This window comes from Equus asinus, chromosome 2 (assembly GCF_041296235.1).
Source record: "Equus asinus isolate D_3611 breed Donkey chromosome 2, EquAss-T2T_v2, whole genome shotgun sequence".
Classification (NCBI taxonomy): domain Eukaryota; kingdom Metazoa; phylum Chordata; class Mammalia; order Perissodactyla; family Equidae; genus Equus; species Equus asinus.
The window spans coordinates 97,909,702-97,930,959 of NC_091791.1; the positions used below are offsets into that span (position 1 = coordinate 97,909,702).

The 21,258-nt window shown below is 45.1% G+C and overlaps 1 protein-coding gene across 7 annotated transcripts in view; it reads right to left on the bottom strand.

The window, feature by feature from the left end:
* The window catches only part of SH3GL3 (SH3 domain containing GRB2 like 3, endophilin A3), a 139,847-nt gene that overhangs the window by 39,509 nt on the left and 79,080 nt on the right, over window positions 1–21,258 (bottom strand). For 4 of the 7 annotated variants that reach the window (XM_070494316.1, XM_044760501.2, XM_070494307.1 and 1 more), the window contains exons 3-6: window positions 17,307–17,379; window positions 14,578–14,721; window positions 10,814–10,947; window positions 6,724–6,882 (exon numbers count right to left, since the gene is read on the bottom strand). In XM_070494316.1, coding sequence (XP_070350417.1) covers window positions 6,724–6,882; window positions 10,814–10,947; window positions 14,578–14,721; window positions 17,307–17,379 — 510 coding nt within the window. The remainder of the gene's footprint in view (window positions 1–6,723; window positions 6,883–10,813; window positions 10,948–14,577; window positions 14,722–17,306; window positions 17,380–21,258) is intronic. The other 3 variants (XM_070494320.1, XM_070494334.1, XM_070494327.1) reach the window with 1 other exon arrangement.

Genomic DNA, 21,258 nt, shown 5'->3' on the forward strand with positions numbered 1-21,258 from the left:
GGGTGAAAAATGGGTAGGGTGACGACTATGAAGCTACCTGGGAGATTCACAGAGCCATAAAACGAGGAGGAGCTTGTGGTAGACAGAAGATGGGTCCTAAAGATGTGCAAGTCCTATTTCTCCAAATCTGTGAAGATGTTACCTTAGACGGCAAAAGGGACTTTGCAGATGGGTTTCAGCTAAGGATCTTGTCATAGGAGATGACCTGGATGATCCAGGTGGGCCCGATATAATCAGAGGTTCTTTCAGAGGAAAGCAGAAGGGTTACAGTGGGAGAAGGAGATGTGTCAATGGAAGCAGAGTCAGAGTGAGGGAGATTTGCAGATGCCTCGCTGCTGGCTCTGAAGATAGAGGAAAAGGCTGTGAGCCCAGGAAGGCAGGCAGCCTCTAGAAGCTAGAAAAGGCCAAGAAATGGATTCTTCCCTTACAGCCTACAGGAGAAATGCAGCCCCTGCCAAGACCTTGGTTTTAGGACTTCTGACCTCCAGTCTGTAAGATAACAAACATGCGTTGTTTTAAGCCACACCATTTGTGGCCCCCTGTTTACGGGGCATGGGAGTTGTTGCCTTGAGACTCAGGAACCAAACCAAACCAAACATGGGGATGATGAACCCATTGCGGCTGGGCCTGGGGGCTTCACTACTAATTCAGCCCTACACCATGGTTCCTTGCTCTCTTTCCAGGGGACAACATGATAACAGGGATGGACTCAATGTATCTCCCATGGCAGACCTCTCACACTGCACAACAGGCTGTGTGTCACCTGTGGGCGCATTCTAATTCCAAACTCTCTCTTTAGCTGCAAACCAGTGGATGATTACAAGCATATCAGGCTATTGGGAGTATCTTAGCCCTGGGGATGGAAGGCGAGGATAGATGTTCCCATACTATTGTGGACTAAGAGGACGAGAAGTTCCCAGGAGCTTTGGAAACCCCAGGGACACCTGAGTGGGATCTGAGCCTTTAGGGTAGCTGTGGACCAACTGCAAAGGATGTGGGCTGTACCCAAAGGAAGAGTGGCTCAAAGGACCACATATCACAGCAAGGGCCCTCTAAAATCAACTCTCTGCAGGACGGAGATGGAAACTGGGCTAGCCGAGAAAGGAGAAGGGCTGTGAGCCCACTCTACAGTCAGTTACCAAGGCACTGGTTAGTCGCCAGGTAAGTGGGCAGAGAGAGGCAGACTCTGAAGACCAGGTTGAAAAGAGAGGGAGGACGGTGATGGGCAAGGGTAAGGCCTGGCCCAGATCCCTGGAATCCGCACTGGGCCAGGCATGCACGAATAAGGAAACGCACATCTTCTGGAACATCATGAGCCGTCCCCTTTCACAACTGACATGAGACATTCCCTGGAGGCCATCTTCAGTGTCAGGGGTGATAATCCAGGTGACTTCCTGCTCTATCCTATCAAAGACCTCCACTCTTTCTGGATTCCTCAGAGAAGCTAGAGGAAACTTTCTCATGGATCTTCAGTCTGGTCATGACAGACGCCTTTTCCAATAGGGCAAAGGCCCGTAATCAGAGCTTCTGAGAAAGTTTGCATGTGGGAATTAAATTAATATTATTAAGTGTCAAATAATAATAATAATAACAACAACAAATAATAATAATAATAATAATAGTGGTGCAGAAGAGCTTTATGGTCAAATAAGTTTGAGAAACTGCCTAGTGTATCCTTTCTTAAGAATCTCTTAGAGATTAACTTTTCATATTATCATATAAAGACTCTGAAAAGTCTTGTGATAAAGAAAACCTGCTTCGTTTTGCTTAACCCAGGGTTTCCCAAACTTATTTGACCATAGAGACATTATTAATGCAACACACATGACATCCCATAGAATGAATTTTTGGAAACACCACTCTAGACGGATGGAAAGAACCCAGGAATGTGGAATCTAGTAATTCCACCTGTCCTGGGAGCCCAAAGACGGAGGAAGAATCCCCAGGCTGGGGATTCGTACCAAGAGAGTGAGAGAGTTAGTGCAGGTGCCTGGCCTCCCCCAACTGACAAGAGCATCTTCTACATGATGGCTTTGACTCCTGCCCATGTCAAAGGCCTACATTCCACAATGTCGAGTTGTGAGGAAGAAACTCCTCTGCAAAGACAGAAGAGGAGAGTGTTAACAACCTATGGGTGATTTGCCATTCCCAAGAAATGGCAGTGGAGGCTGGGAACCAACCTGCTGAATTTCCTGCACCCCCACCTCAGAGCTAATTGTGGTGGGCACAGGGGCCCTTCTCTTAGGGGAGGGCTGCCCTGAGTGCTTCTGGCAGCCCCACCAGTCCCAGCCTGGCATGGCAGAAGAAATCAGCCACAGGCCCGCGCCTCTGGGCTCCTGGGAAAGCTAGTGGACCAAAACACCTCCTGGCTTGCATCGTGTCTAGAACAATGAAGCTACTCAGCCAGCCTCGAGCCAGAAGTGAAGTGATGCTCAAGCTCTCCAATCCAGCTTTTACTGAAGACAACCAAGGACCACAGTGTGGGACCAAAAGGGTCTTCTCTTTGATTCTCCCATTCCCAACTCTGCCAAAATTAGATAAGAAAATAGATGCCACTGTTCCTTACGAATGTTGGAGCGAACAATTCAGGTCCCTTGCACCACCCCCTCCTTCTTTCCATACCCAGGGGGAGGAGTGCCCTATCTGACTGATGAGGTCAGGGGTCCTGACAACCAGGGTGTCTGGACCCTGCACTGAAAAGGCAATAGGGGTCTGGCTCTGGGGTCTGTATGCTTTAAGAAAGTGGGTTTGTGAAGTGGCCAAGAGATCATGCGTGCATTGGGCTTTCTGCTCTGCCACCTCACTCTTCCTGTGGTCTAGGTCTGGACTTCAGGCCTGGCGTTGGTGGCTGGAGTCCCACTGTGGCCCCAGGCCCAGGCTGCCCCTGCCCACATGGTTTTCCAGAGAGCCCTGTCCTCTGGGCAAGGGGCTGGATATGACCCTCTTTTGGCTGCCCTTGTTGTTCTCAGTTAGGAGAATGCAGATGTGGGGACCGACGACCAATCACATCCCAGAAAACCCTACAAACCGCCTGTTGGCCAGAAAATCCTAGGAAGAGTTGCACAGTCTGCATCTGGAGACCCAAGAAAGACCAAGTCTGTCCTTTCCATTCTCCTCCAATCAGGCAGGTCTTTGGCAAAGAAGATTTCAGGCGTTACCTGGTGGAGCTTTTCTTGTGTCTTGGCCAGGGCTGTAGGACACGAGGGCTGGAGAAGACGCTCCCTGTTCCCTGGAGAGTAAGACTTTGGGGTTTAAATTGCTAGTGCCAGACAGGATGGGTAGGTGGCACCAGACACACCACCCCGATGGTCTCCCTTCATTCACACCACTCTGCTCATTCACTCTCTCTTTGGAGTGAGCACCTCCAGGCCCTCCCTCCAGACTCTCTTCACTCCTCCTCCTGTGGATGAGATTGGAGGAGGTTCCTTAATCAGGAAGACAGGTTACTCTGCCTCAAAAACTGGCTCTGCAGGGCCAGGTGCCACAAGTGTCAGACTGTGTCTCGGGGGTGAGTCAGGTCGGTTCACACTGGAGCAGCTTCTATCAACTGAGGGCGCAAGGAGTAGAAAGTGTTCTCTAGACACGGGTAGGCTCATGTCACAAACCGCAACACAGCTGACCAGAAGGCCTCTACGTTGCCATTACAGGGTGTTCTCATCAGGTAAAAGGGCTGCGCCTTGATTCCAACCTGGCATCTGTGTCAGTTCCTCAATTAGTCAGAACCCAAAGAGTGACCAGCTATGACAGACACCCCTAAACCTCAAACCCACAATAGTATAAGCATTTCCCACTGTGTCTGGAGGAAATGCCAGGGCCTCTGCTACCTACTATCCTGTCCCCTAAGGCCACATGCATGACAGAGTATTGTTCTCAAGAAGCAGCAGGTGCCTGTCCTCCAAGAGAGGCCAGGTCAGGTCAGAGCACTTTCCAATCCATAGGGCAAAGGCAGGGCCTGCAGACCCGCTGGGTCTAACTTGGGATTTAGACAGATCCCAGTTATCTTTAGTTCCAGGTTCAGTTCCTGGAAGAAAACCCAGCCGTCACCAGCCATCTTGAAGCACAGTTCCTCATTCTGAGCTTCCCCATCACAAAAGGAAGCAGACATGGATACACGGGGCTGAGTGACAAAGGCTGGACATGAGGTTGGTGATCCAGAGGGAGCAAGAAGTCAGGGTCCTGCGGGCTGCAGGGCCACCGGGCCTGGCCTGGTCACTGAAGAAGGGCCAAGGACAGGGCTGAGGGTGCAATGTGTGCCCCTCCCCACCGTGGATCAGTGCTTTGTCTCTACCCCAACAGATCACACCTACTGTTTGTCTTCCAGCAGCAGGCAATTTCAGCATTCGCATGACCAGTCCAAGGGGTGAACTGGAGAAGAGTTTTAATACCCTGCCTCGTCAACAGGGCTGCCAGACCACCTGGATAGGGCCCAGGTACACTGACATGGAAAAGGACAAAGCAGTCCCCTTCTAGGTCTAACTGCTGTTGCCCCAAGAAGAGAACAAAGGCAGTCTCCTGGAGTTGACACAGTAACTTTATGAGTCTCCTCTGCTATAATCCTGGGCCTGGGAAAAGGTAAAAGCAGTGTGCCATGACGGAGCGGCCACCACCAGCACCCCCAGCCTCTCTGTCAAGGGGTGCTCAGCAAATGGTAGCTCATGTCACTGTCATCATCACCACCAACCTCTTCAGCACCACTGTCATCATTCTTGCAAGCATCGGCAGCCACATCGCACAAGGTGACAGCCGCTGCAACTCAAGCCGGCACCAGGAGAGGAGGGAAGAGAAAGAGAAGGAGCCAGGTTCCAAGGCAGCCTGCAGAGGCCATCACCGTCACCCGTTCATCATTTTGGTCCCCTCCCATCTCAGGGGCTGGTTTCCATGGGCAGATGGCAAAGAATTGGGCAGAAACACCAAGGCCATCCTGATACCAGCCAGAGCAGGGGGCGGTGGAGGTGTGGACCCAGGCCCCGGACTCAGGGAGCAGCCCAGCTCCCCAGAGCTGAAGAGGGGCAGCCACCCACCCCGGATACCTTAGGAGAATCACTGGCACTCATGCCTCTGCAGGGACCGCAGGAGCCCTATGGGGCTCGAGTCAAGAACTAGCTCTTACTTCTGCCTGGAAGGGATGGGAGGGGGTTAACTCATTTGTGATGAGCGGAATACTGTCAACGAATAGACAAATGACTGAGGTTTATAAGGAAGGGCTCGTTTCTGACTTTTGACTGATACCGAGGGGAAAATTGAGGTTTTTCTGGGTCAACTGCCAAGGCCAGAGCAACTGAGACAAGCCTCCTGATGGAGTACTTTGTAAAAACCCATCATCACAGCCCATGAATGAAGGTAGCACGTCGGACACACAAGATTCAACCTTAGGGGCGTGGGGCTGGCTGGGCACCGCTCGCTACAGCCGGATAAGGGAGACAGGCATCAGACACACGTCATCCTTCAAAAACAAGTTCTAAATACTTCAAAAAATTAAAAACGGCAATCTTAGACAAAACAACACCAAAGTGCCCATTACTTGGGGACAATTTCAAGAGGAGATTTATATTTTTAAGGGAAAACAAGAAAAACAGAGCACATTGTTACACCTCTTCCCATTTCCTGTAAAAATGTAAAAAACCTGATAAACTATTTAAAAGGAGAAACAGAACAGAGCCTCCTTTTCAGCACGCAAGTTTAATGGACGTGGGTATTTTCAAATGGGTTTCTCCGGGATGAATGTCTTGTCAACAATGGACACAATGCCCCCCCATGTCACTGTGGCAGACAAAAGATCTTCAGCACGTTTTGTGTGACCTGACTCAAAAGAAGCAAGACCTCAATGTACCTTTGAAAAAACTATTATAAGTAGAACATGGTTTTGCAGATAAATAAATGCCCCAATCTGTCTTCACAGGTTTGGAAGTTCAACAGACAGGTCCAAAGCAAATGCCAGGCTGACACGGCTCATGGCATCCCCGAGGCCAGGCTCGGGGCAGGGACTCTGGAGGGAGGAAGGTGGCAATGCTCTTCCAGCCAGGCACAAATGCCAAAGGACTCTTCGTTACCACGGCAAAGAAGGCGGCCTTTGGCCGCCATGCTGCCGAGCTGGGGCTCCCATCCCCTTTCGTTCTATTTAGTCAGATTTCACAAGGACAACAAAAATAAAAGTTGGTGGCAAGAATGACAGTGTAATAGAATATTAGCATTTTGGGGGGATGCGTCTCAAGACCTCCACACTCCTCGAGTTCACAAGCACCGCCACAATACAGCTGAAAAAGCTAGGTCCCGCCCTTACATCCTGAACGTTCACTATGACAGGTGAAGGCCTCAGAGGGCTGGGTGATGAGGGAGTGCCCCCTCAAACGCCCGCCTCACGGACAGCTGTTCACAGTCTTAGGAAAACTGCAAAGTGCCACGGGACACGCGTTTTCCATCCTCCTGCAAAACCGCAAATGCCACGGCCTCAACACAAATCGCCGGTCCAGAGTGAGACGTCCCCTCCCTGCGCCGGCTGGAGCACACCTCTGAAGCAACCCCGGGGTACACAGGACTTCCCCGGATGTGGGGTTTGGGTTGGGACTTGATGAAGCTACCTGTGAGGCAGGAGATAACGGTTACGGAAAATTCTGGAAACCTCTGTAACAAGTCAGTGTGCGGAGCTTGTCAACATGCGGATCCTAGTCACACAGGCAATGTTTTCATTCACATTAAAGTCTCCTGTTTGGTTTAAATACTTACATCATTTTCTAAAAAATTAAACATGCTTCTTTCAGCCAACTCCTTTGACTCTTCAAATTTTTCTACCGCTTGTCTGACTTCTTCGTCTGGTATCTTACCTACTCGCTTCTTTTTATAATCGTAATCCAGGCGGCGGCCTTCCAGCTTCTTGAGGTGGTGCTGAAAGAGACAAGGGCATCCCTCAGAGAAATGTCCCCCTCAAACGCGGCACCAAGATCTTTGCGATGTCGAGGAAGATAGGTATTGCTTTCTGTCGGCCTCAATTCTAGGGGCAGGAACCCACCTTACATTTCTATTGTGCACACCTGGCAACATTTGGACCCTTCGCTGCAGGTCCTCAGGGAACACTGGTGGAATGAACGAATGGATGGATGGATGACAGAATGAATGAGCGTCTACAGGGAGCATAAGGTCCCAGGATCAGTACTCAGATTCTATTTTCCAAACTTCTTTATAGAACCCCTCACTTCGGCTCTACTGATGTCCAGATAATTTCCAACCAAATTAGCTATACCAAAAATAGGGACATTTCTTTTGGCACTACTGTCAACGCCACACTAAGAAGCAGAGTATAAAAACGCAGATTTCTAGTGCCCCCTAAAATACGTATTCATCTTCCATAAGGTTCCCAAACAACTACATTGAATAAGTTGAAAAAATGCCATGAATGAATGTGATACACACAGAGGACAGATATTCACAGGCAACCTGTCAAATGGTGGAATTTCTTTTAAAAATATAGAATCGCTTTAAAATATACAGCAAGTATAAATATTAGAGCTGTCCATGCATGGAATGGGCTGTCACGTGTGGTAGTAATCCCCTTCACAGTTTGTGTTCAAGCAGAGAGATCCCATGTCAGAAATACGGTAGAGGGGACAACTGTCCAGGGCAAGGGAGGGGCCCCTAAGAGTTTATGACTGTAACCCCTGGAAAACAGATATTTGATATAGAAAATACATATGAAAGCAGATCGTCCCGCTGAAGTATGTGGGTAGCTTCACCATCATGTTAGCGGGAAGCAGTGGTTCTGCCTTCCATAAGGAGTAGGTGCAAAGGGCATATGGAAGAGAAAGTCAGAAGCATCTCTCTTACATGCTCTATGACTCTGCGCAAGTCTCTAAACCCCTCTGTGCGGTTGTAAAATGGGGACCAGAATATCTAGCCTGGCTGCTTATGGGTGAGGAAATGCTCGCAAGAGCCCTCCAAATCCACAAGACCCTTCACAGGTCTAAGTCAGCTGTGCGTTAAAGGAACAGGCTCCCTGCTCCTGATGTCCGAGGTACACAGAGCATCGCTGACAGTGAAGTCTTCTGAGTGTCAGATTCCTAACTCTTGATCATTACAGTCGTGTGTTGCTTAACGACAGGGATGTATTCTGACAAATGTCGCTAGGTAGTTTCGTCGTTGTGCAAACATCACAGAGCGCACTTAAACAAACATACATGGTACGGTACTGATCTTACGGGACCACCATCACATATGTGGTCCATTGTTGACTGAAACATCATATGGGGCACATGATGTATATGGTTTAAGTTTAGATTTACAAGTTTCTATATCAAATGGCAGCTGAATAACAAGAGATGTCACTTAGAAAGTTATTTTGTCGCATAGGGAATTGCAACCTTTAAGTATACATGTATTTTGCACATTTCTCCAGCTCACAGCTCAGGATCCACAATCGTGTCCTTGGCTACCCCACCGAGGCAGGTCAAGTAGAAGAGCGATGTCCTCCAGGGGACTTTTTGTATGGCTTTCTTCAGGGACAACAGTCCAAGAAGAAATATGTCTATTACGTAATTTAGCAAAGGAGGTAAGTGGTTTAAGGCTCTGCATTTGGGGAAGATGTTTTGGTATCTGCACAATCCAGAATGTCACTTCTTCTCTAGATTCATCCTCCCGATCGTAATTTGTGAGCACAAACCACGTGCCAGGCATCATGGCTACAAAAGTGAACAAGGCACAGTTCCTTCTCCCGAGGCACTTACTGCTCAGCCACAGAAAAGGAGAAGCCACGACGCTCACAGCACAGGGCAGCAGAGAAGCGCACCTGACTAGTCGGGGAGAGAACAGGAGCTTCCCAAAGGAAAGAGCATCTAAGCTGAGAGCGGAGAGTGAGATGACTTCGCCAGGAGAGGGAGGGACAGGAGAAAGACAACGAACAGAGAGACAGCACAAAGCAACACATCCCCTGGGGAACACAAGTAATTCAGCGAGGCTGGGCAGAGGGGTCCCCGTGGGGAAAGGCTGAGCCATCAGGCATGGAGGGAAGGAGGGGGCGGGAATTAAGGACTTTACTATTGGATTTTTTTTTTTTTGAGGAAGATTAGCTCTGAGCTAACATCTGCTGCCAATCCTCCCCTTTTTGCTGAGGAAGACTGGCTCTGAGCTAACATCCGTGCCCATCTTCCTCTACTTTATATGTGGGATGCCTACCACAGCATGGCTTGACAAGCGGTGCCATGTCCGCACCCGGGATCCGAATGGGGAACCCTGGGCCGCTGAAGTGGAAGGTGCAAACTTAACCGCTGCGCCACCGGGCCGGCCTCGGATCTTTATTCCAATGTCGGTGGGCAGCTACTAAGGGTCTGTATCTTAGGCAGATTGCTCTGGCTGTGGTGTGGACAACAGACTGGAGGGGGCAAGACGGGAAGCCAGAGTCAAGGGCTGCTGTGTCAATGTGTTTAAATTTTAACAGGAAGAAGCCAGTAGATAGAAAGGGAAGAATGAAGATACAGAAGAGAGGATGGCGGCCGTGGCAAAGGCCCTGAGGAGGTGACGGGGGATGGACCCTGGGGCCCAGCAGAGGACTGGCCTGAGGGGGTAGGAGGAACAAAGCTTTCCCGGAGATGGAAGGGAAAGAGGGCGACATGAGTGAGGGGGCCCAGAAGGTTGGTGGAGGGGCAGGATGTTCAGGCATTCCTGAATGGTGGGTTTCATTTGTAATTCAACCTTTCTGAATTCCCCTTCATACCCTCTGTTTCAGTGTAAACCCTAAATGCCTATATAGGCATCCAGGACTTCCCATCGGGAGGTCTGGAATAGGGCCCAAGAATCTGCATTTCTACCATATGATGCTGACACTGCTGGTCCAGGGACCACACTTCAAGAATCACTGTGTCAAGGGGGCTGGCCCCGTGGCTGAGTGGTTAAGTTCGCGCGCTCCGCTGTAGGTGGCCCAGTGTTTCGTTGGTTCGAATCCTGGGCGCGGACATGGCACTGCTCATCAAACCACGCTGAGGCAGCGTCCCACGTGCCACAACTAGAAGGACCCACAACGAAGAATATACAACTATGTACCGGGGGGCTTTGGGGAGAAAAAGGAAAAAATAAAATCTTAAAAAAAAAAAAAAAGAATCACTGTGTCAAAAAAAAAAAAAAAAAAAAGAATCACTGTGTCTGAAGAAAGAGAAAGGAGACCCCAAGGTTCTGACTACTCCCAAGCTGCCCGGCTGCAGGGAGATCACTCCTGAAGGCACCCGGATGGGGGGTCTCCTGCGCAGCTCCGTGAGAGGCGCCCAAAGCAGGTCTGAATGCAGGCCGTCCCTCCAGAGTAGCCGTCCCCGGCCAAGTAGAAGTCTCGAAGCAGTTTTTGCACATCCACTAAAACAGCACCAAGCAAGCGGCATGTGACCACCTCCAGGGCCCTGAAAGCTCCCACGGTGCTCTGGAAGGCCACTTTTAACGGTTTTCCAAACATGAAACGTTGATTCCTAGATACTCATTGCCTTGAGAAGGAATGGAAAATAATGACCACTAGTGCAACGTACCAAAAGATGCAACGAATACGGTACTATTTTGATGATCAAAAACCCACTACAAAGTCGTGGCATCACTTTGTTAGGCGAGAAATGGCTGTGGACACGTGCACCTTTAGCTTGGCTTCTAGCGGGCTTCAATAAGATGCAGAATAAAAGGTTAATTGATCCCAGTATTCTCTCCCAGTGAGCCAGATAAACATAACTGAGTTATTTGGCTGTCCACAAGGAGATGATGCTTTCACTAAGTCCCTACAGAAATGTCCTAATGATTTTAAACAGAAACATTTTAAGTATCAACAGGTATATTTATAGCCTAGCGAACTTACCCCAATCTCTTTTAAATCTTTGTCTTGTAGCAACTGAAGTGGATCAATAAACGTTTGCTTTACGTTAATATCCAGAGAGTCCTTCACCTCGGCCATTAGCTTCATGGATTCACCAACTTCTATCAGTGCACTGCCTTGAATAGAAAATACAAATAAAAAAAGAGCACTCCAGGTTAACAGTGATATTTATCGAATTCTTTCCCGAAAGTGTGCAGACGATCGATGGTGTGTAACCCAGGTCCTTGCTCCGGGACCTTTGAATCTTGACTCATAAAAAAAAGAAAAAGAAAAAGAGAGAAAGTCTTTCTGTTTTCCACATCTTCCTCTTTACCGTCTGCGCTTTCCAACCACACAAAAGAAAATTCCGAGGCTGGCAGACCGAGGCACTTACCACATTGGCCACTAGATGGGGGTAAAGCTCCGTTTTTTTAAAGGATGCTTTTGCGACCTGGCACCAAGGGTTCCTTAGAAGCTCAAAAACAAAATCCCTCTTTGTAAACAATAAAAGGATTCGTTCATCGGGGGCTAAGTACTAACCAATAAAGATTACAATAGAAATAAATGAACAAAACCTCATCTCAGTTTCCAGCAGCCAGATCTCCTTGAGGCCGCTGCTGGTACTCTTGAGATGGCCCTAAGACTCCCTATCCTTTCTGATGTCAGAGAAAGCCTGGCAGTGTCATGCGGGAGACAGCCTTTCAGCAAGGAGGGCGGGGTCTGCCCTTGCAAAGAGGCCCCAGCCGGCCATGCTGGGTGTGTGCAGCCACGGGCGGCTTCTGCTGCATCACGCCTTGGCATCTTGGCGCCAGTTAATCCATCACCATTTGCAAGCGGGGTCCCGGTAGCTGTGCACAGGGAGGGCTGTGGGTTCCCTCAACACCATCTCCAGAAAGGGCTGCACTAGCCTGAACTATTTTTCCTGTATTTGGGGTTTTCCAAATTGATCGCATAAAAACGTAGAGCTTGGGGGTCTCTCAAGTCCCAGGCTTGAAGGCCTGAGCGTCCCACCCAAGAATTGCCTTTCCAACAAACTCTGACCCTCAAGCTGTTTCACCGACGAGTCTCAAGGGCATGCACGCTTCCTTCGCCTGCAAAACAGGGATCGCTACCTCGTCTCACCTCATCTTTTTTTTTAAGAAATAAGCTAGTTAGGGTATGTTATAGGACCTTGCAAAATACAAGTGGAAACAATTACTATAAAGTACAGCTGGCCCCATGGGACTCCATCTATTTTGGCCCCTGGCAGCTTCATTCCTCCTAGAAGGCTGCTTCCTTAACTAACTCCCCAGAATCTGGTTATAAATCATTCTGAGATGGAGATGAGGTGTCCTTTCCCAGCCTGGGGACTCTTTCCTGCCCAAATGGCCAGAAACGGAGGGTGTTACTTCCGATCCCACCACTCACCCTGCCACCAGTGCCCGCGCCCCAGAATGTAGGTTAATTTAGCTTTGATGGAAACATTTCCAAATACGTTTCTTTGAACACACCAAAGATGGCATTCTGAATAGCGGCTGTCACCGCCATGAATTTGACATTTGCTCTCCTTGCCCAAGATCAGTGCTTCCAATTCCATGAGGATGTGGGGCTCAGCCTCACCCACTGAGGTCTCTGCACTTTAGGGAGGTTCCACCATGTGGCCCCAGCCTCTTCCTCGGGACAGCAAGTGATGCACAGGTTCTGATGCCCTCCTGACACCAGCTCTCTTCCTTAACACGAGGTCCCTTAAGTCTCTGGGCACCTAGGAAGCTACTGTATTGTCAGCCCATCAAAGCCCCCTGCACAGACACGTGGCCAGGTGCACTGCAGGACTGTCCTGGGAGGTCAGGGCCTGCCTGGCAGTTTCACCTGTTCCCTCACCTGGCCTGCCTTCAGGATAAGGAACAGGCCATCTTGTCCCCATTTGTTTATTCTATTCCGTGGAATAAAATAAAACTCCCAATAGGCTGCTCTGAAGGGTACTGTTATCCTCTGTGACTAATGAATGTTTTAACATCTTGGATTTTTCTTTTTAAGTTTTCAAAAGATTCCCCCCCTCCCCAATTTCCTTAATGAATCCCTATGGCCGAATAACTGAATTCTCAGTTTCCACATCCTGCGTTGTTACCACTACATGAACAGCAAACAAGCCAAACTCTTCCAGAAGACTTAACATTCAATTCCCTGCCAATTTGATTTATTAATTTAAAGTAATCTCTATCAAAATTTAATGAGTTTTTTGGTGTTTAGTAGAGGGTTCTTAAAATGACTCTAAGTTTCACCCAGAAAAATAAAACAGGTGAGTATGTCCATGAAATTTTTATAGTATCTAGGGGAAATTTTAGTTAAATATATGAAAATATATTTTTAAATGACAATACTTGAAACATGACACTTGATCAAAACAGGGTACAGATAGAGAAAACAGAAGAGAAAGACCAGATACAAACTTGAAATATAAATTACTACAACAAAAAGGTTACCTCTGATCGGCAGAGAAAGGATGAACTTTTCAATAACGAGTTAGGACAACTAGCTGTTTACTTGTGAGAAAACAAAATTAGAACCCTATTGCACAATACTCACCTATTAAACTCAGGAGCTTGGAAATTTAAAGGTAAGAAAAGAAAACGAATCGAGAGAAAGTATAAATAAACATGTACACAGTTAGTGGGGGTTGGTGGGGTGGTGGGGTGGAACTTTTTCTGCCAAAGGAAGGAAGGACGACCAACCGGCCTCATTACTTAAAAAGCAAAAATGTTTCTCCATTACGATGACCTCCTTCTTCAAGGTCGGAAAGTAAATGCCCACATGGGGCAAAATTTCAATATAGAAGGCAGCCAGAAAGCAACTATCTTGACCGTTAAAAGAGCTCATAAAGTAAGGAGCTCACGACATAGCCAGTAAGGAAAAAAATGGAGACCTTAAAGGGAACACAGGCAAAGGACTCTAACACAGAATTCACAAAAATGATGACAAACGTAAAACATCTGCCTCACCTATAAACCAAAAAGGGAAGTGAAAACAGCACTGAGATATTCTTCATACGCTACATCTCAAATGACCGGTTGTTTAAAAGCAAACTAAAAAGATAATTCCCAGAGTCAGTAATTGTGCCGGAAAATCTATGTGTCAAATTGGCATAACCTTCCTGGAGGGCCATTTGGGAATATGTTTCAAAAACCTGCAAACTAGGCATCCTAGTGACACAGCAATTTCACGACTAGGAATTTCATCTAAGACCATATTCTTGGAGATCCCCAAAGATTTACCGATGAAAATGGTTATTATAAATGCTATGTTAATTTTTTTTTACATAAAGAAAAGAAATCTAAATATCCAGTAAATGAAATTGGCTGAAAAAAACTATGATACATGGTATATTTTGCAACCCTTAAAACAATATGGTAGAAGGTGTATTATCTTATGCTGTGGATCATGACATAGTCAGTGGGAAAAACAGGTTACAAAAGGGCATAAGGGTGTAGATATACCATAACTCCATTTTAATTTTTTAAAGTGTATGTGAATATATATAAGAACAAACAACAGGTATGAAGGATACGCAACAAACAGTGTAACTTGGCCCATCACTGGGTGTGTGATTATGGGTCATGTTGGCATTTTCCTTTATTTTACTTGCTTCTGTTTTCTAAACTGCCAGCCAGGAACATGTATTCCCTTGGTAATATGAAAAAATCATAAGGGTTGTTAAGTGGAGGTTTTGTGCATAACCTAACAGCAGCAGAGGAGGCCTTCCCGGCTCTCTGGGCGACCGGCGGACTCACCGAAGGTAGAGGCTTCCCCGAGTTCCTTCCCGTATTTCAGCATGCAGTCGCCCAGCAAGCCTTCCGTCTGAGGGTACCCGGTGGTTTTCACCTGGCCTCGGATCTTCGATACAGTGTTCAGCATTCCTAGCTTAGCTCTGTATGCTTAAAAACATTGTCATTTGTAATTCCTTCAAATGACAAGGTGGAGCGACAGGTACATAGCATTTAACAAACGTGGCTGGCAAAATCGAGGTCACCCTGGACCAAATGCGGGAGGAGGACCTGGGGCACGAAAGGACCGTGCGTGACCTACTTCGTTTCTCATATGATTTTCTAGATTCTTTGCCAAAGTGGGTGCTAAGCACATTGTTTGCCACGATGGGAAACAGAAATTACACACATGCTCCATGACTTGACTCCAAATGATAGTAACCTGGGCTATGACAACCCCCCCCCCCCACACACACACACAGAGCGAGACACTCCAGAACCCTGTGATGCTAACACGCTGAGTCAGACACTAACACCTGGTTCTTGGGGACCAACTGTAAACTAAGAATAGACTTGCTGAGGTGGATGTTTCAAACTACCAGCTGGTCATTAACACCCTCCCTGGCCCCAAGAATTTATTCGGACTGATTATATTCAACATTATGACGGAGGGCTGCTGCCCACTCCTCTTAGGAAAGAGAACCAACAGGAGGAGACAGATGCCCTCACAGTGAACCTGAGTCTGTGCTCCTGGTCCCTCAGGTTCTGCTCAGCTCCCTCGTCCCTAGGGCAGTGATGGGCAGCCACTGATGCTGACCTTCTCTTTTCTGACGTAGGCAATGCGTGTTTACTAACCCTGGCTCTGTGTGACACACCATGCTAATTGCTGGGACTCCAGAGAGACGTAGGACAGGATCTACCCTCAAGAAGCTCACAGTCTATTACTGGAAGGCAGAATATACGAGGTGTAATTATGCAAATAAAGTTTGGTGTGGTGTAGGGAAAGGAAAATATAACAATATGCTGAATAAAGATGGAAAGATGCCACTAAAAAGTGCAGAAACAGTGTCGGTAAGGTGTAGAAGATGGAATGTGTATGGTATATAACCAACGGATAAAGAGTGGGCTGGTTTGATAGAAGAAGAAATTAATACAGGACAAATCAGGAGATATTTATGGGGAAAAGTGATTATGAATTGAACACCAAGCTAAGGATTCGGGATTTCATTCCACAGGCTATAGCATGAATCACTTACTAGCTTGCGGTGCTTGAGATAATTTTAGGTAGTAAAGGGGTAAGCTTTTATTTTCTTTTACTTTTATAATTGCATATTTATTTTAATGAACTCTAGACCAGTGCTTCTCAACCTGTAATGTTCATGAAAACCATCCAAGGATGCTGTTAAGATGTAGAGTTTGATTCAGCCAGTCTAGGATGAGCCCAAGATTCTGCATTTCCCACAGTCTCTCAGAGGATGCTCATCCTGCTGGTCCGTGGGCCACACTTTGAGTAGCAAGGCTTCAGACACGGTGCCAGGCTTTTGAATCTTGCCCACTTCAGCCTCAAAGCACTTATCCTTCTGGTCCCCAGACTCACAGTCTTTACTCTTCCACCAAAAACACACACACATACACACACAAACACACACACACTCTGGTCCTCTTTCCTACTGTCAGGGTGGGATGTGGGATGTAACAGGCCTGAGTGAGGGCCATTAAAGTGGATTAGAAGCTGCAACTCTCGCTTCCTCTTCTCCAGGAAGAACCAGAGGCCTCTGGCCAATTGGACACTTTCGTTGTTAGCCAACACCTCCTTACCCTATTCCAATGTCAGTTCCTTGAAGGCGGGGTCTCAGTTTAACTTACAGTATATCCCAGGACCCAGGAGAGCCCCTCACCTAGAGGAAGCACCTGCTATATGTGTTGACTGATTTATCAGGAAAAGGGAAGAGATATCTTATCATGGCTTTTAAAACTATAATCAGTTCTACAGATTTCTATACCTACCATCCTCCCTGGAGATAATATTTTATAAATTTTACGTTTTTCAATTTTTGCTTTCTAGATTCTGTGAATCGGTGCTGGTTCCCACAGCCAAGGGACTCACAGTAACTACTTGCAAATAATAAATTCCTAAAAAGTAAAGGCAGTTTCGGAAATCCACAGAATTCAAGGCTTGGACGCCCTCTATTGGTTTCTACGATCTACAACCGAGGAACACCTGCCAAGGGACGCTGCTGTTATCCTGGGAATTAAAGGGAATTAAAGCCTGGACCTGCTTATGCTGTTTCTCATATATTCATCACACCTCATTTCTTAAGCATTTGAGCCATGAAGTGAAAGTCATTTCAAATTAATATACACCTTTAGAACAGGATGGGAGAAATTTTTTTTAAAGAAGAAGAGGAAATGACAATGAGAAAACTTTTACAAAATGTTTAGTGGGTCTCTGAAGCATCTCATAAAAAACGTCTCTGCTTAGCAGTGCCTTGCTGCTAAGACCAAGACCCCATCCCCAAAATGTCACCACAGCTCAGAGAAGTGTCGGCTCTGTCTCCCATTAGCCAGGATTCACTGGGACCACCTTCAGTCACTGGAGACTCAACTTTAGAAAACCAAATTTCATTATCTGAACAAGAGGACACTGTTTCTAGATTCTAGATCACGTCAACCACATGCCAACAAAACATGGCGTTTATCAGAGTCTATGACAGCAAACGGACAATAGAATATTTCATGACATCTTCTGACTTTACCTGGATTTGGCTGAAGATATTCTGTGGCTTTGGAAAGAATTTCTGCAACAGCTTTATTGGTAACATCTATTTTCTTAAAAAAAAAAACATAAAAATGTTGGTAAATGACAAACTCAATGAAAAACAAACAGAGAAGTAATTTTCATTAATTTAATACTTAACACACCATTATAATGATTTTAATCAAATGAATATTTTCAACAATATTTGTTTTCAGGCAATATTTTCTCACTTTTTGGGACATTCCTTCCTCCTAATGATGTTGGAGAACATGAATTTCTTTTTCCTAACATTAAAATGAATATTAATGTAATATTTATAAAATCTGGAAAAGTTATTATGCTCCACTAGATTATGGGACATACCTGAAGGTCTCTCAAGACTAGACATTTCAGAGCTAAACTTTCCTTATCTGGTGGGTGAACCTGAATTTCTGTACTTATATAAGGATGCCATAATAACGATTCACATGAGAAACAACCTCAGTAAATCAGCAGTAAAAGACCCACTATCACATGTATTATAACCAAAATAACATTCATTTGTTCTGTGGGCAGAAAATGCTGACATCAAAGGCCGCCCTGTCAGCTTAAGAATGAATCTTTTCTTCCACAAAACCATTCCTGGACATTCTGGCTGTTGCTTAACCAGAGAATGAATGTGAAAACATACAACACAGTTAAATACGCACATTTCGATGGTGTCATTTTATACCAACAATAGCCCAAAACAAAATGCAAAGGAACAGGAGATCCCATTCATAAGAGCAATAAAAAAATATGTAATAATAAAGAATAAATATTATGAGAAATGCACAATACCTCTTTGAAAAGCCACATTCCTAAATGGAAAATTTAATTTGGAAAGATGGAAATCCTCCTCAAATTAACACGTAAAATTAATTCAAATCCCATCACAATTTTAATTTTTTTGTTAAAATTTGCCAAAGTAATAATAAACTTAGATTCCTATTTCACACCACAAAGAAAATTTAAAATATGGACCAAAAAACAAAATACTAAATTATACCGGAGACTATTTTACAATACTGGGCTGGGAAGGATTTTCAAAGCATGATCCCAAACCCAAACATCCTTAAATGAAAAGACCAAACTTCTGACTCTATAAAATGGCAAACTGAATAGTAAGAAGACACAATACACGCAGTTTGACAAAAGTGGCAAGCAGACAGGAAAATGTATACAGGATAAACGTTAGTAGCCACAATACTCGGAACTCCCATTAAAAAAGAAAAAAAGAGAAACCCAACTAGAAAGGACAAGAACGTAAACTGGCCATCCACAAAAGAGGAGAAATACAAGTTGCCTACAAACATTTGGCAAAACATTTAGAAAAATTATCAATTAAAAGGAGATACTTTCCACTCACCAGATTGACCAAAAAAAAAGTTTAATTGATTATATACCCAATATTAGTTGTTATATGGGTGTGGAATAATGGGCCTATTCATATACAACAGGAGTGCGAAATGACACAACCTTTTGGAAGTACCTACTAATGGGCCTATTAATGTGCCAGCTGTCACCCTTCTAGGGACTTTCACCGAGAAATGTAAAAAAATGTTAGATCACGTTATTTAATATCAAAAATGGAAAACAACCTAAATTATAATCAACGAGAGACTGATTGAATAAAATTGTGAAACATCCAAACAGGGGAATACTCTTTAGTCACGAGGAAAAAAAAATAAAGAAGATCCATATGCATGCGGAAGGCGCCCACAGTGCACTGCTAAGGAAAAGATCAAGCTGCAGACTGATTTATAATACAGAAAATTTAATTTTTGTAATTTAAAAAACTATGATCTGGTCAGAGTCAGAAGCTTTCGACCAAGCCTGAAACTGTATTTGTTCCCCTTAGCTGAATGTCTAAATTCATGGTCCTAGGAAGTTTAAAAAGACAATACAGGGGGCCGGCCCCAGGCCAAGTGGTTAAAGTGCCCTGATCTCTGTTTCTCTGGGTTTGGATCCCGGGCACGGACCTGCTCCCCTCGTCTGCCGTGCTGTGGAGACATCCCACATAGAAAAATTGGAGGAAGACTGGCACAGATGTTAGCTCAGGGCTAATCTTCCTCATCAAGGGGAAAAACAAAAAGACAGCACATAAATGATGAAGAAATGAATCAAGTCTACGTTACTGAGGCAGGCGTGCTGGCTGTGTGTGTGTGAGCACATGTGTATATGTGCATTGGCCTAGAGACAAGTTCTGTAAACTTGGATCTCTCCTCAGTGGGTTCAGTTGTTTACGAAGATCTTTGAAATGTTTACGAGAACCTGACAACACAAATGTTTATGTTCTATCAGAGTTACAAGAAATGTAAGTGCTTAGGAAAATCCTGCTTTAGATTTGATGTGAAGTTAAGGGGAATCCGACGCATTGCCTTTATAATTGTAGTTTGAAAGGTCTAAGGGAATTTGCTTAATTAAGTAACTGGTGGTAAATGCTTTAGGATTTCATCTGTTAAGCTTATGACTTAACGGAACCTAAAATGAAGATTAACTAAAAATGATCAGCATTTTTATACCGAAATTACTAAATTTAAAAATAAGACCCATAAGTCCAGCTTAAAGCTTAAGAACTAGGTTTTAGATTTGCAACTTTAATAAATTCAATATTAATTAAAACACAACTTAGAATGTTCCATTCCAAGTATACAACCCTCTTAGGACACGAAAAGCCACCAGGAAGCTAGGAGTCATCACTCAAGGGTGACAATGACAGGAGGTAGAGGAGGGCATACTTTCTACTTAGACCCTTCTATCTCTTTTGGGGGGAAAAAAGCCAAAATAACCCACAAATGGCCAAAACTCACAAGCCCTGATGTACCCACTGGAGCTGCTCCCAGAACAGCTCAGGAATCAAAACCGGGAATAAACTCTACAAATTAAAGAGAATGACCACTAAACACAATGGCAAATATGGGCAGTCAAGATGAACATCGAAAAAATAACTCATGCAGTTGGAAAACAAAACCTCCCTCTTAGCATAGCTGGGGATATTATGAGGGTGCGTGTGTGTGTGTGTGTGTGTGAGAGGTTAACAAAATACTATGCAAATATGAGGAAACCACCAGGAAAAATCGAGGAAAGTAGAGAGGTGAAAATTAGTTTTGTAAAGTCTACCTGGTGTGAAGGTACCTTTGTCGCTTGATTAAATCTGGAATTTCCACCTAGTGTTGGCACCCGACCCTCAGGTGCCCCAAAACCTGTCCCACTGAGCCCCAGGCTTCAGCCCAAGATGGACAGCTGCTGGCAGCCCTGGTGTCTGACGGCTGTTCATAGTACTGTCTTAAAAAATTTTTTAAAGCATCCATCTCTGTCATCATATCTTTCTTATTCCTTATGTAATTTATTTGTGTTTCCCCTTTTTTATTTCTTGGTCGCCCTTGGTAGAAGTGGCTTTTCAAACAAATAGCTCCTGGTTTTATTTCTTGGTTCTACCTTTTGGTTGTTATTGTTTTCTATTTTATTAATCTCTCATTTATCTGTAATGATTTCTTCCTTCCACCTAGAGTGATTCAATTTACTATTTTCCAGCTTCTTGCCTTGAATGATTTATTCACTTCCTTCCAACATTTATTTTCTATTAAGTGCATTTAAGATACAGCTGTATAGCTCATGTTTTGACAAACAAAATTCTCTTATGATTAAATATTCTTTAATTTTAATTTTCATTTCCTCTTTAAATTAAGAATTACTTTTACACGTTTTTAAATTTCCAAAAACCCAGAATTTGGAAGCTATACCTTCCTTGTAATCCTTATGTTCTATGACCTTACTTTGGGAAATAATTATTGAGTTTCTTCTGTAGCCCAATATACAATTGATTGTTGTAATTGTTCTAAAGGAATTTGAAAAGAATATGAATTCTCAATTTGAGAAATGCAGATGTCTATATCTACTTATAATCAAAGGTATTAACCATATTTCAT